Source organism: Nelusetta ayraudi, unplaced genomic scaffold, assembly GCF_046127955.1.
Source record: "Nelusetta ayraudi isolate G7.1 ecotype Tasmania unplaced genomic scaffold, CSIRO-AGI_Nayr_v1 ptg000034l, whole genome shotgun sequence".
NCBI lineage: Eukaryota > Metazoa > Chordata > Actinopteri > Tetraodontiformes > Monacanthidae > Nelusetta > Nelusetta ayraudi.
The window spans coordinates 5730973-5743138 of NW_027466084.1; the positions used below are offsets into that span (position 1 = coordinate 5730973).

Below are 12166 nucleotides of genomic sequence, written 5' to 3' on the forward strand. Positions count from 1 at the left end.
ACTGATATGTGCCTTACAAGTTCCTGCCTTTATGGTCACAGGAGGGGTAACAATCCAAGTTATGATGTTTTCATCCAAAGCTAATGGTGGGTATAAACTGATGTATGTGTGGATATTTTCACTCTTGTTTCCTGTGATCATCATGAATGATCAAAAGGGGGGACTGTAATGGAAAATAAGTATTCTTGTCTTATCGTGTCATCTGTTAGTTTCACTGTATAACCTTCTCAAGACATTTGCCTCGTGTCCGCCAGGGTGAGGTATTCTTTGTTTTGTCTCCTCTCATCCTCCCCTCCCCTTTCCTTATCCTCGTCCTTCCCAGTCCAAGGTTTAAAGGACCTCCATCTTCCTTAGCTCTTTGCACTTGCACTCGCATTCACTTGAGCTCCTGCACCTGTTGCATCTGTTCTGCTGCTTGTACTGTGCTTATGCCTCGGAGCTCCGATCATTTATTCTTGTTCATTAAATTGCTTATTTACTCAGTATTTCTGCATCAGCATCTTTACTCTTTTCCACAACAAGGAAATTTTTGCATCATCAAATTATGGAAATTGGACACTTTCTTTCTACGTGAGGGGGAAACCTACATCACCAAATTGTCGACCGTGATAAGAAGTACACTTCAGTATTTATTTTTGTCACTCTAGCCCCTCCCTTTTTGAAACAAGGGCAGTTTAAGTTGCATTTTTTCACTTGTGCATGTACACTGTACGGAAATATTCACTAAAAATAAAATACCGGGATCTCGCACATTTCAAATGGATTTTTGATTTTCACAGTCTTGGCTATGTTATACAATGTATGTTATGCTAAAAACATTTGCACGTGTGGGTTTTGGTCCCACATTTCTACGACCTTCGTATTGGCCGTAAGGATTTTTCTCCTGTGGATGTTGGTTTTCTTTTGCCTGTAGGTGGCGCTATGGAGCACCTGCAGCTGTCATTGTTGCATCAAAAAAAATTAGCCAATCCCGACATGTGTGCCGAATTTCGTCCTGTTGAAACGAGGTTAAAGGGGTCAAAATTGAGGCGAAAGACGCGTAGGAATAATAATAATAATAATAATAATAGAAAACATTACAAAAACAATTGGTCTTTTGTTCTTTTCTTTACCTCTGAGTTGAATAGAAAAGATTGAGTAACATGTTTTTCTAACTATTGAGTTAGATGATATAAACCTCTGAATATCTCAACCTAGATGTCTGGGCTGTTCTATGTTAAGAAGGTCACTGAATGATTTGTCTGTATCTGCCATCACTGAACTAAGAAAGGGATTAATCAGAATCTCAAAGACCTTAGTTACATGGTAAGTTTCACTGGACATTGTTCAAACCCTTAACCTCTGAGTTGGACAGATAAGATTGGGTATCATGTTCAATAACCTCTGAATACTCCAACCCAGACATCAGTCTATTCTTCGATGTTTAATAAACAAACTGAATAGTTTTGTTAATTTACATAAGCCATCCCTGATCTGGAGACTAAAGTCAGATCACTAAAATTTAATTATTATTGAGTCTATATTCTTAATTATTAATCAAGTCTTTCTCTCAATCGATATGTAAAAGTAAAGTTATTATTATCAAATGGAGTCAGATTAAATTAATTATTATGTACTTTACTTCGAAATCCTCACCTTAACACCGGAACGACGGAATACGTATTGGGGAGATATTATTATTTGTGTCTAGATATTTCCTCCCCGACAATAGAAACAGACAAAAGGTCAAAGGTCGTGGCCATCTTGCACAGCCATGTTTGTAGGCGGCTGGTTGGGAAGATCAGTTTGAGAGACAGTTTCATATTAATGGTTGGAGGCTAGAATCCAACAATGAATTCCGTTGAATTCATTGTTGTCTACCGTCCCCCCGGTCCATATTCTTCTTTCTGAGATGAATTTTCAGAGTTTTTGTCTACTTTAGCATTGACTAAAGACAAGATCATAGTGATTGGAGATTTTAATATCCATGTCGACATTGAGAGTGACAGTCTGAGTTCTCATTTCAAATCTATCCTCGACTCCTTAGGCTTCCTTCAAGTTGTGAATGTACCCACTCATAAGCATAGTCATACTTTGGATCTTGTGCCCACTTTTGGACTTGGTGTAGAGCAGCTGACAATCTTTCCCTGAAACGACTTTTTGTCTGACCACTTTCTGATCACTTTCGGCTTTATTGTAGCGGATCACATTCCCCAAGCAAGGTCTATAATGAGTAGAAACATTTCGGACTCTGTTGTTGCTGAATTTAAGGAGAGGCTTCCTGATCTGCTTGATGCTCTTGTACCTCTGGACATGCTTCCGGCCTCTCCCCCCACCCACTTGACTGATCTTGATCTAGACTCCTTGCTTACTCCTGCTCTTATTGACTCTAACAAGAACAACCCAAAGTTTTTATTTAGTACAGTTGCTAAGCTGACGAGGAGCCATCATTGTGTTGAGCCATGCGTCCCTACTGGCCTGTCAAGCAACGATTTCCTGAACTTCTTCCAGCAAAAAGTAGAAGGTATCAGAACTGAGATTGGGAATTCCTCGTCTTCTTTGTCTTCTTTGTCTTCCACAGGTCACATGGCAGATCTTTCTCAACATGGCAACCCCAGTGTGTATTTCGGGAGTTTTCAGCAAGTTGGACTCTCGGAACTTGATTCTCTTGTCTCCTCTGCTAAGTCGACCACTAGTCTTCTGGACCCAATTCCAACCAGGCTTCTCAAGGAGGTTTCCCCATTGCTTCATTGTGTCATTCTTAGAATTATGAATCATTCTCTATCAACAGGTTTTGTCCCTCATGCTTTCAAAGTGGCTGTAATCAAGCCTCTGATCAAAAAACCCAATTTGGACTCGAGTGTGCTTTCAAATTATAGGCCAATCTCGAACTTTCCGTTTCTCTCCAAGATCTTAGAAAAAGTTGTTGCTAGGCAGCTTGTGGACTTCTTGAACGACAACAATCTACTTGAGGCTTTTCAGTCTGGCTTCAGAGTTGGTCACAGCACTGAAACTGCATTGCTTAAGGTAAGTAATGATCTCTTGTGTGCATCTGACAAAGGTCTTCTCTCTGTTCTGGTCCTCCTAGATCTCAGTGCAGCATTTGATACAGTTGACCACAGCATTCTTCTTAGGAGATTAGAAGATACTATCGGCATCAAGGATCGCGCCTTGGACTGGTTTGGATCTTACTTGTCTGACCGTTTTCAGTTTGTTCATGTTCATAATCATTCGTCAGAACGTAGGAGGGTTAGTCATGGTGTCCCGCAAGGATCTGTACTTGGGCCACTCCTCTTCAACATCTACATGTCACCTCTTGGTGACATCATCAGAAAGCATAGCATCAGTTTCCATTCTTACGCAGATGACACACAGTTGTACTTTTCTTTTAAGGCAAATGAGGCACATCAGTTGGCCAAATTGGAATCTTGTCTTCGTGATGTCAGAACTTGGATGACACAGAATTTCCTGTTGCTTAATACCGACAAAACTGAGGTCATTATATTTGGATCGCGAGAGAGTAGGGACAGAGTCTTTGATGGACAAAGTGGTCTATTTGGTACTACACCCAGTTCTACTGTGCGGAACCTTGGAGTCACTTTTGATCAAGACCTGACCTTTAATTCTCATATACAGAATGTAGGGAGGTCAGCTTTCTTCCACTTAAGAAACATTGCCAAAATTCGAAGTTTTTTGTCCTTCAAAGATGCGGAAAAAATAATCAATGCTTTTGTTACGTCTAGGCTAGATTACTGTAACTCGGTACTAGCAGGATGCCCAAATTCATCCCTTAGAACATTACAGTTAATCGAAAACTCTGCGGCACAATTGTTAACCGGAACTAGAAGGAGGCAGAATATTACTCCAATTTTAGCTTCCTTGCATTGGCTGCCAGTCAAATTTAGAATTGAATTTAAGATTCTAGTTTTGACTTACAAAGCTCTTCATTCTCAGGCTCCTTCTTATATTAGGGAACTTATTGAACTTTATAATCCTCCAAGAGCCCTTCGCTCTGAGGACTCAGGTCTTTTAGTTATCCCAAAAATTTCTAGAGTTAGGTCAGGAGGTAGGTGTTTCAGTTTCCTGGCACCTTTATTTTGGAATCATCTTCCAGCCTCGGTGAGGGGGCAGACACAGTTAGTTTATTTAGGAGTAGACTTAAGACTTCCCTTTTTCTTAAAGCTTATAGTTAGACTCCATCCACTGTCAGTTAAGCTGCTGTAGGCTTACGCCGTGGAGGGAGATATTTCGCTCCCGTTACAGGGATCGTTGCTCTGTGCAGGCGGAGCCTCTATCACTCTCCTCACCCAATCCATCTCTTACTCTATCCACTCTGTCCAAGCTCTCATTATGCTTTGTACAGTATGCTCGATATGCATGATACTGCCGCAGTCTCTGTGTCCCCGGCAGGTGATGACCACTGCGCCAGGAGCTGGATTGTGCTGTGCTGTCCTGGGGGTCTTGGTGTCATCGCTTCATCCCACCACCACGCTTAAGACCTGGACTTCTCCTATCGGAAGATTGTCCATCGAGCTAGGCTCTTGCCTTCCAAAGCATGGACACTTACACTTACATTCCACATGGACAGCAGCCGTGAATTATTTCCTATTCTTTGTGTTTATATCCGTTTTGCCTGGTTGGTGTATCTGTTTTTCACTCTGTCCTGTCTGCCACCCTGGCTCACTCTGCTCCTTTCTCTCTTTCTCTGTCTCCCCTCTATCTTTCTACTTCACCCCAACTACTCATAGGCAGATGATGGCCCTCTGGAGTCTGGTTCTGCCCTAGGTTTCTTCCCACAGGGGAGTTTTTCCCAGCCACTGTCACATCTTGCTTGCTCCGGGGGCCCGGTTGGTTCTCTCTGATTGTATAAAGCACTTTGAGACGCCTTTGGTTGTGATTTAGCGCTGTACAAATAAAAGTTTATTATTATTAGTATTATTATTATTATTATTATTACAATAAAGCAAATGCTGAAAACAAATGGTTATTAAGTGACTGAAATGCAGTGGAATCTTTTCTGCATCTTGCTCATCAATACTGAACTGACTGAGATGATAGAACCCTGTGTTGTCCCCCACAATTGCAACTTTTATCTTGCACTCCCTCTTCATATTCTTCCAACCTATGATTTCCTCCACATTTGGGACATCTCTGTTTTCCTTTGCAAACTGCAGCTATGTGTCAATATCTTTGGCATTTATAGCATCTAAGTGGTGTTGGAATATCAGACCTAAGTGGGAAGCTCATGCACCCTATTTGAAGTCTCTCTGGGAGAATGGACCCTGGAGATTCCAGAAGGACTGCCATGCTATCTTGTCTTTGTGCATGAACTGTTCTTTGCAGTATGCGGACTGAATTGACCTCTCCTCCACTCAGACTCCTTTTTCGTTTCTCCAAGTCTTCATCTACTGGAATCCCGGTTCTGACTCCCCTCACACCCATTTCTAGCCCTAATACCTTTCCTACACCCACCACCTTCTTGCATACTTTCCACCTGCCTGGCTTTATTTATCTGCTCCTCCGTTTCACATATTACCAATAACTTTCCATCCCACAAGATTTTCCCCAGTTCTCTCGTCAGCGCTATGGTACCAAGTTTGATATGTTCATCCTCTTTCCTGAAGCTCAGAATAATTTGAAACTCGCCCTCCGAAACCTTTTTGCGTGTTACTCTATTCCCTTCATCTGAACTACTCTCTTCCAACCTGCTAGTGCGCTTCTTTCTTTGAATGTTCTGATTTGTACTCAAACTCCCCGTGCTCCTTCCCTGCTGTGAACGCTGTGATTTTCCACTGCACGCCAGGTCCTATTCATTTCCTGACTCTATCTCACCATCCCCTTCATCCTCATCTCCCTGATTTGCCACCCACTCACTCCTGTCCAACTTCTGTCCGCTGCTGCCGCTCCGTCGACCCTCCACGACGCTTCCTGGTCCCGGGAGCCCCAGGGTGAAGCCTTCCTGACGGTAAGTCTTTAAATTGTGCCGGTTTCCTAAAGTTTGCCCTTTACTCTCAACTCCCACACCAGCAAACTGAGGAAGTGAGGCTCACCAGCGACCAAGAGTCTAACCAATCACAGCGCAGTGGGCTGGGCGGGAGGCGGACAAGGAGGAGGCTGGGGGTGGAGTGAAGCAAAACAGTTTTCAAAGGATGCAGGAAATAGGAGGAAGCGATGCAGCGAGATACACAGATCTACAAAGCTTTCTGTGCTGGTAATCGTGTGTTGCTGCTCAAGAGGAGCCAGAAATCAAATACAAAGGCCCCAAAATGAGTAGAATAGGTCACCTTTAATGTCAATGGACAATGAAGCAAAGCGAAGTTGCAACCACCAGGGTGTTTAGCTCCTAGAACCATCCAGAACCACCAGGGTGTTTAGCTCTTAGAACCCCTTAGAACCATCCAGAACCACCAGGGTGTTGAGCTCTTAGAACCATCCAGAACCTCCAGGGTTTTTAGCTATTATAACCCCATAGAACCATCCAGAACCACCAGGGTGATTAGCTCTTAGAACCACCTAGAACCACCCAGAACCATCCAAAACCACCAGTGTGTTTAGCTCTTATAACCTCCAACAACCATCCAGGACCACCAGGGTGTTTAGCTCTTAGAACCTCCTAGAACCATCCAGAACCACCAGGGTGTTTAGCTCTTAGAACCATCCAGAACCACCAGGGTGTTTAGCTCTTAGAACCTCCTACAACCATCCAGGACCACCAGGGTGTTTAGCTCTTAGAACCTCCGAGAACCATCCAGGACCACCAGGGTGTTTAGCTCTAGAAATCAAAGAACACGAAGAAGCAACTGTGATTGTTGCTGAGGTGAGACACTTGGGTGAAAAAGTGTTTGTGAAGATGCCACATTTCACAGCACATTGAAGCTACTAACATAGATCTATATACATATCAATCTACCTAAACATGCAAACACAAGCAGGTGGATATTTAATGATATTGGTCAAGAAAAAAGGTGCATTAAACATTGATGTACTTATATGAGTACGCATACAAATATATATTTATTAGTGCTGGGACTCCATTAAAGAAAATAATATAATTGATTATGGGCTTTGTAGTTTGTCAAACCTCTGACCTTTAACCTCTAGTCAGTTCACTCCAGATTATTCTGTCACAACCTTTGATTTAAAAAAAAAAAAAAATGAACAAATGTTTTGTTTCATTAATGGCCTCCAAAAGTTTTGATTCACTTCAGATTGTGGTGTCCAGAGAGGAGGACAGCAGTCAGTCAGGGTTGACCTCCAGTGCTCACGCAGTGCTTCACTGGAAGGCCAAGAACAATGCAAGAGTCCATATGTGGCACAGTAAGGTCCACCAGTGGCTTCTGGGACGTCTCTTCCAGTAACCACAGCAGCTTGTAGGGAGAAGCAGTCCACCAGCCACCAGGCTCCACTGGGGTCAAAGGTCGTGACACGCCAACACAGTGTGAGAGTGTCCACTTGGAGCATGACTGGTGGGTGTGTGTAGCTTGCAGGTGGAGGAGGGGCGGAGCCTCGGTGTGTCACTCATCTCCAGTAGCTGTAGTTCTATCAAGCCACCACTAGTTGGAACTCTCCTCTTCACTCTCCTCCTCATCCTCCCTCAATACTCCCACCTGTAGAGAGAAGAAGAGACAGCAGGAGTCAGGACTTGGGGTCCTTGAACGCATCATCACAGAGACGTTGACTGTTGATAGAGATGATGGAGTGACTGGTGAGAAGAAGCAGACTCTCAGTCACATGTCAAGTGTGGAACATATGAAGGTCATGTGACCATGGAGTGTTGGACTGATACTGAGGCCTGATGAAGATGAACTGATCAATAATTGAGTGGTGAACTGAGAGAAGAAGCAGTTTGGCAGAAGATGTTGGATGAATGAGGAGCAGCTGGACGTCACCATCCTCCTCTCACACTGTGACTGGGAACACTGGACCTCTGCTGTGGGATCAACTGGCTTTGGTGCTGGAACCATCATCCACTGCTTCCAAACCAGTACTGACCTTACACTCTCCAGTTGATAGTCTCTGCTGTGGACAAGATCCATCAGTGGCTTCACTGCTGAAGCCTTCAGCTGGTTCCCTCTCAGGTCCAGGTGTCTGAGGTGGGAGGGGTTGGACTTCAGAGCTGAAAGCAACCAATCACAGCTGAGCTCTGACAAACTGCAGTAAATCAACCTGAATAGAGAATAAATGATGGAGAGTTTATAATGGTGGAGAGTTTTTCCAGGGTGTCATCACTCTGAAAATCAAAGTATCACCTGACCCTGACACTTATTAATTGAGAAAAAAAACAACTTGTCAGCCAATATGAATATCTTGGGTTAATAATAGATTCACAGCTTTCCTTTAAAGCCCATATTGACAAATTGTGTAAAAAAAAAATCAAATTAAATCTTGCAAATTTCCGTGCAATTGGTAATGAAATGTCAACTGAAGCTGCAAAAATGTGCTTTCATTCAATGACTCTCAGTCACTTTAACTATTGTCTAACCAGTTGGTCTCAAGCTCGTCAGAATGCAAAAACAACATTGTAAGTTTGTACAAACAAGCAATTAAAGTAATGGATAAAAACATAGGCACTATTATCACTGTGCAATCTTAAAGAAAACAGTCTTTTAAACTGGGACATTCTTCACACATTTTGCAGCTTTAATTTTGATTTAGACACGGTGGCGCAGTGGTTAGCCCTGCCGCCTCACAGCAAGAAGGTTGTGGGTTCGATTCCGGGGCCCGGGCCTGGGACCTTTCTGTGTGGAGTTTGCATGTTCTCCCTGTGTCTGCGTGGGTTCTCTCCGGGTTCTCCGGCTTCCTCCCACACTCCAAAAACATGCACGTGAGCTCAATTGAACATTCTAAATTGTCCGTAGGTGCACATGTGAGTATGAATGGTTGTTTGTCTCTATGTGGCCCTGCGATGAACTGGCGACTTGTCCAGGGTGTCACCCTGCCTTCGCCCTAAGACAGCTGGGATAGGCTCCAGCAGACCCCCGTGACCCTGAATAGGAATAAGCGGGTATGGCAGAGTTCACCAGCCAAAGAAACAGCTGTGTGCATGTGTGTGTGTGTCACTCCAGGCTCTGTCAGAGGTGACTGTCTCATTCTTTTGCACAGGAGCACATTTAGTCAGTCACTGGTCAGTGAGGAGTGCTCATGCGTGGAACTCAGTACCGCAGGACATTAAGCAGCTTACAACATACAAGGCTTTCTCAACAAAATTGAAAATGTGGCTTGTCAACACCTACAGCTGACAACACCAACTGATGAGCCTGTTGGGATGTTTTTTGAGGTTTCAATCAAATGTTGTGTTGCAATATAATGTAAAGTCTGATCTTTTCTTCTTCTTCTCTCTGCTTGTTAAATTTATAGTAGGTGTTTGAATGTCAATGTTTTTTATTGTGCGCTCTTGGCTCTCTGAACAGCTTGTCATGTATGTGTTATATGTTAGTGCCCTATCCACCGTTCAGTCATGTATTTCTCTTCTATATGATTTTTATTGCCCTTTTACATCTTGGCCACGGGACTGCAGATGAAAACTAGCATTTTGGCTAATAAACCATGTTTATTCATGTGTTTTATAAAACACAAATAACAAATTTAAAAAAAAAAAGTGAAATGTTGACTTCAGAATCTGCAACTACAGAAAATGTCACCTTGAAATTAAATCCAAAACTAATGTGTGTTAACATTATGTTTGGTCACATGACCACTGATGACCTGTTTTTAAAGTACTGACCTCAGAGTCTCCAGTTTCCAGTCTGGACTCTGCAGAAAACCACTCAGCACCTTCACTCCTGAACCCTGCAGCTGGTTCTTACTCAGGTCTGAGGTCCAGCTCTCTGAGGTGGGAGGGGTTGGACTTCAGAGCTGAGAGCAGCCAATCACATCTGAGCTCTGACAAACTACAGCCCTGCAACCTGAATAAAGAATCAATATTTGATTTCTTCCATGGTGTAAATGTCATATTAAGAGTCATTTCTCCCTGGTGATTATCCAGATGTGCAGCTGTTTAGATCACTGAGTCATTCACTCAAACCAGTCATTGTGCCAGTGTGTTGTCAACACAATAACAGCAGTGTGTCAGTCAGTGTGCAGCCAATCAGCAGTGAAGATGGAAAATAATCAGTGAGTCCTTTGTGTGCTTGTGGCTGTTTTCAGTCATCAGAGTCTCGTTACAAGTCAAACACATTCAAAGGACAAGATGAAGAAATACTGCTGCACTATTAATCTGCCTCTAATATTTCTTCACAGGATCTTCTGCTCAGTCATGTGACCTTCATCACCAATCAACAACTTCCATTGAGCTCCAAAGTGACTGGAGAGATTTTCCACACTTTCTTCCACCATCCAAAGTCTTTTCTGGCTGCAGATTGTTGACATGAAAATATCAACATCCACTTTGTCTAGATGAGTCTTTAATATCTGCTTCAAAGTCTTCACACTGAGCAGCGTTACACACCAGTTGTCAACTGCTGACACACACTGTCCACCAGTAGAAAGCAGGAACTGACCTGAGAACTTCCAGTCTGCAGTTTGGACTCTGCAGTCCAGCACAGAGCAGCTTCACTCCAGGATCCTTCAGGGTGGTCTCACTCAGGTCCAGCAGTGTGAGGTGGGAGGGGCTGGACTGCAGAGCTGAAGACACCACTGCACAATGAAGCTCAGGAAGGTAACTGAATGAAGGAGAGCAGAGTGAGAAGTTGCTGCTTCCATCATCATCATCATCATCACCATGATCACCACCATCGTCATCATCACCTCCACCATCGTCATCATCATCACCACCATCGTCATCATCATCACCACCATCATCACCAATGAATCCTTCACACTGATTAAAGCTCCTCATTCTGCCACTGTGACATCTTCATCTCTATCCTGGACTCCAGTGGAGCAGCTTCACTCCATTCACCATCCAACACAAAGCAGCTGAGTTAGCCTTGTGTTGACAGCATCCTGCTAAAAGTCACCACTCAGGGGTAGATCCTCTAAAAAGGGCGCGCAGCACTAAAATGAGGCACATTTTGCGGCGGCATTGCAGCCGCAATTTGCGCCACAGATGCGGGTATCCACAAAGGTTTTTGCGCTAATGACATGCAGGCGCAAACATGCCCACGAATGTTGCGGTCTGGCAACCTGAGAGCGGTTTGCACCAACGGTTGTTCGTGAGTGCATGTGTTTGACAGCGAAACTCTGCTAGGATAAACGCGCTCCTGTGCGCGCCTGGCATTACAATGCAAGACGCCTTAGTCACCAACACCTGAGTACCATTTGTATTTTTCATAGCCTATCTAAAATATTGCCGTATATACTGTAGTCTATAGACAACAGTATATACGCGGCGGATCTGCCGCTGTTTGAATGAGGCACAATGCATTTGCATTACGCGCAATGACTCATTTAAATACATTCAAATGAATCTGACGCAACCCTGCCGCTACCGATTTTCACGTTTGCGTCCCCTCTGTGGATCGGATTCACCGTTTTTAGCGCTATTTACACGGATTTTCAGCCGCAAAAGACGCGCAATCGCTTTGTGGATTTACCCCTCAGTGTTTCCTCATTTCATTATTTTCTTGGAGACCTGCAGCCACAAGTGGACCTGCTGATGTTGATCCACCCTGTGACTGGAGGATCTGCTGATATAGCAGGGTGGCTGGAATCAGTCTCAATCTTCTCTCCCATGTTGTCTTGTACTTGCTGAGGTCCAACTCCTCCAGAACCTCCTCTGACATCTGCAGCATGTAGGCCAGAGCTGAACACTGGATGGCTAACAGTTTCTTCTCTGATCTGTTCTCTGACTGCAGGAACTCTTGGACCTCCTGATGCACTGACTGATCCTTCACCTCCAGCAGACAGTGGAAGATGTTGATGCTTCTGTCAGGAGAAACATCACCAGTGTTCAGCTCCTTCAGGTTGTTGATGACCTTCTGTAAGGTTCCTGGATGGTTGTCAGTGAGATCCAGCAGGCCTCCTAAGAGTCTCTGGTTGGATTCCAGACTGAGTCCATGGAGAAAGCGAACAAACAAGTCCAGGTGACCGTTTGGACTCTGCAGGGATTTCTCCATCATCCTCTTCAGGAACTCATCCAGGGATTCTCCAGAGTGACCATCTCTTGATGTCTCTCTTTGTTTGACCGTGGAAGCTGTAGACTGCAGCCATAAACTCCTGGACGCTCAGATGAACGAAGCAGTAGGCG

The 12166-nt window shown here is 44.0% G+C and overlaps 1 protein-coding gene across 6 annotated transcripts in view; it reads right to left on the reverse strand.

The window, feature by feature from the left end:
• Window positions 1–10856, reverse strand: part of LOC142892491 (ribonuclease inhibitor-like) — a 182074-nt gene extending 171218 nt beyond the window's left edge. Inside the window, exons 1-3 of one of the 6 annotated variants that reach the window (XM_076032712.1) lie at window positions 10479–10855; window positions 7972–8145; window positions 7525–7586 (exon numbers count right to left, since the gene is read on the reverse strand). In XM_076032712.1, coding sequence (XP_075888827.1) covers window positions 7574–7586; window positions 7972–8145; window positions 10479–10816 — 525 coding nt within the window. In that variant the 5' untranslated portion in view covers window positions 10817–10855 and the 3' untranslated portion in view covers window positions 7525–7573. Of the gene's footprint in view, window positions 1–7524; window positions 7587–7961; window positions 8146–9703; window positions 9902–10478 lie in introns of those variants that run through there. The other 5 variants (XR_012927437.1, XM_076032709.1, XM_076032714.1 and 2 more) reach the window with 5 other exon arrangements.
• Window positions 10857–12166: the final 1310 nt, after the last annotated feature.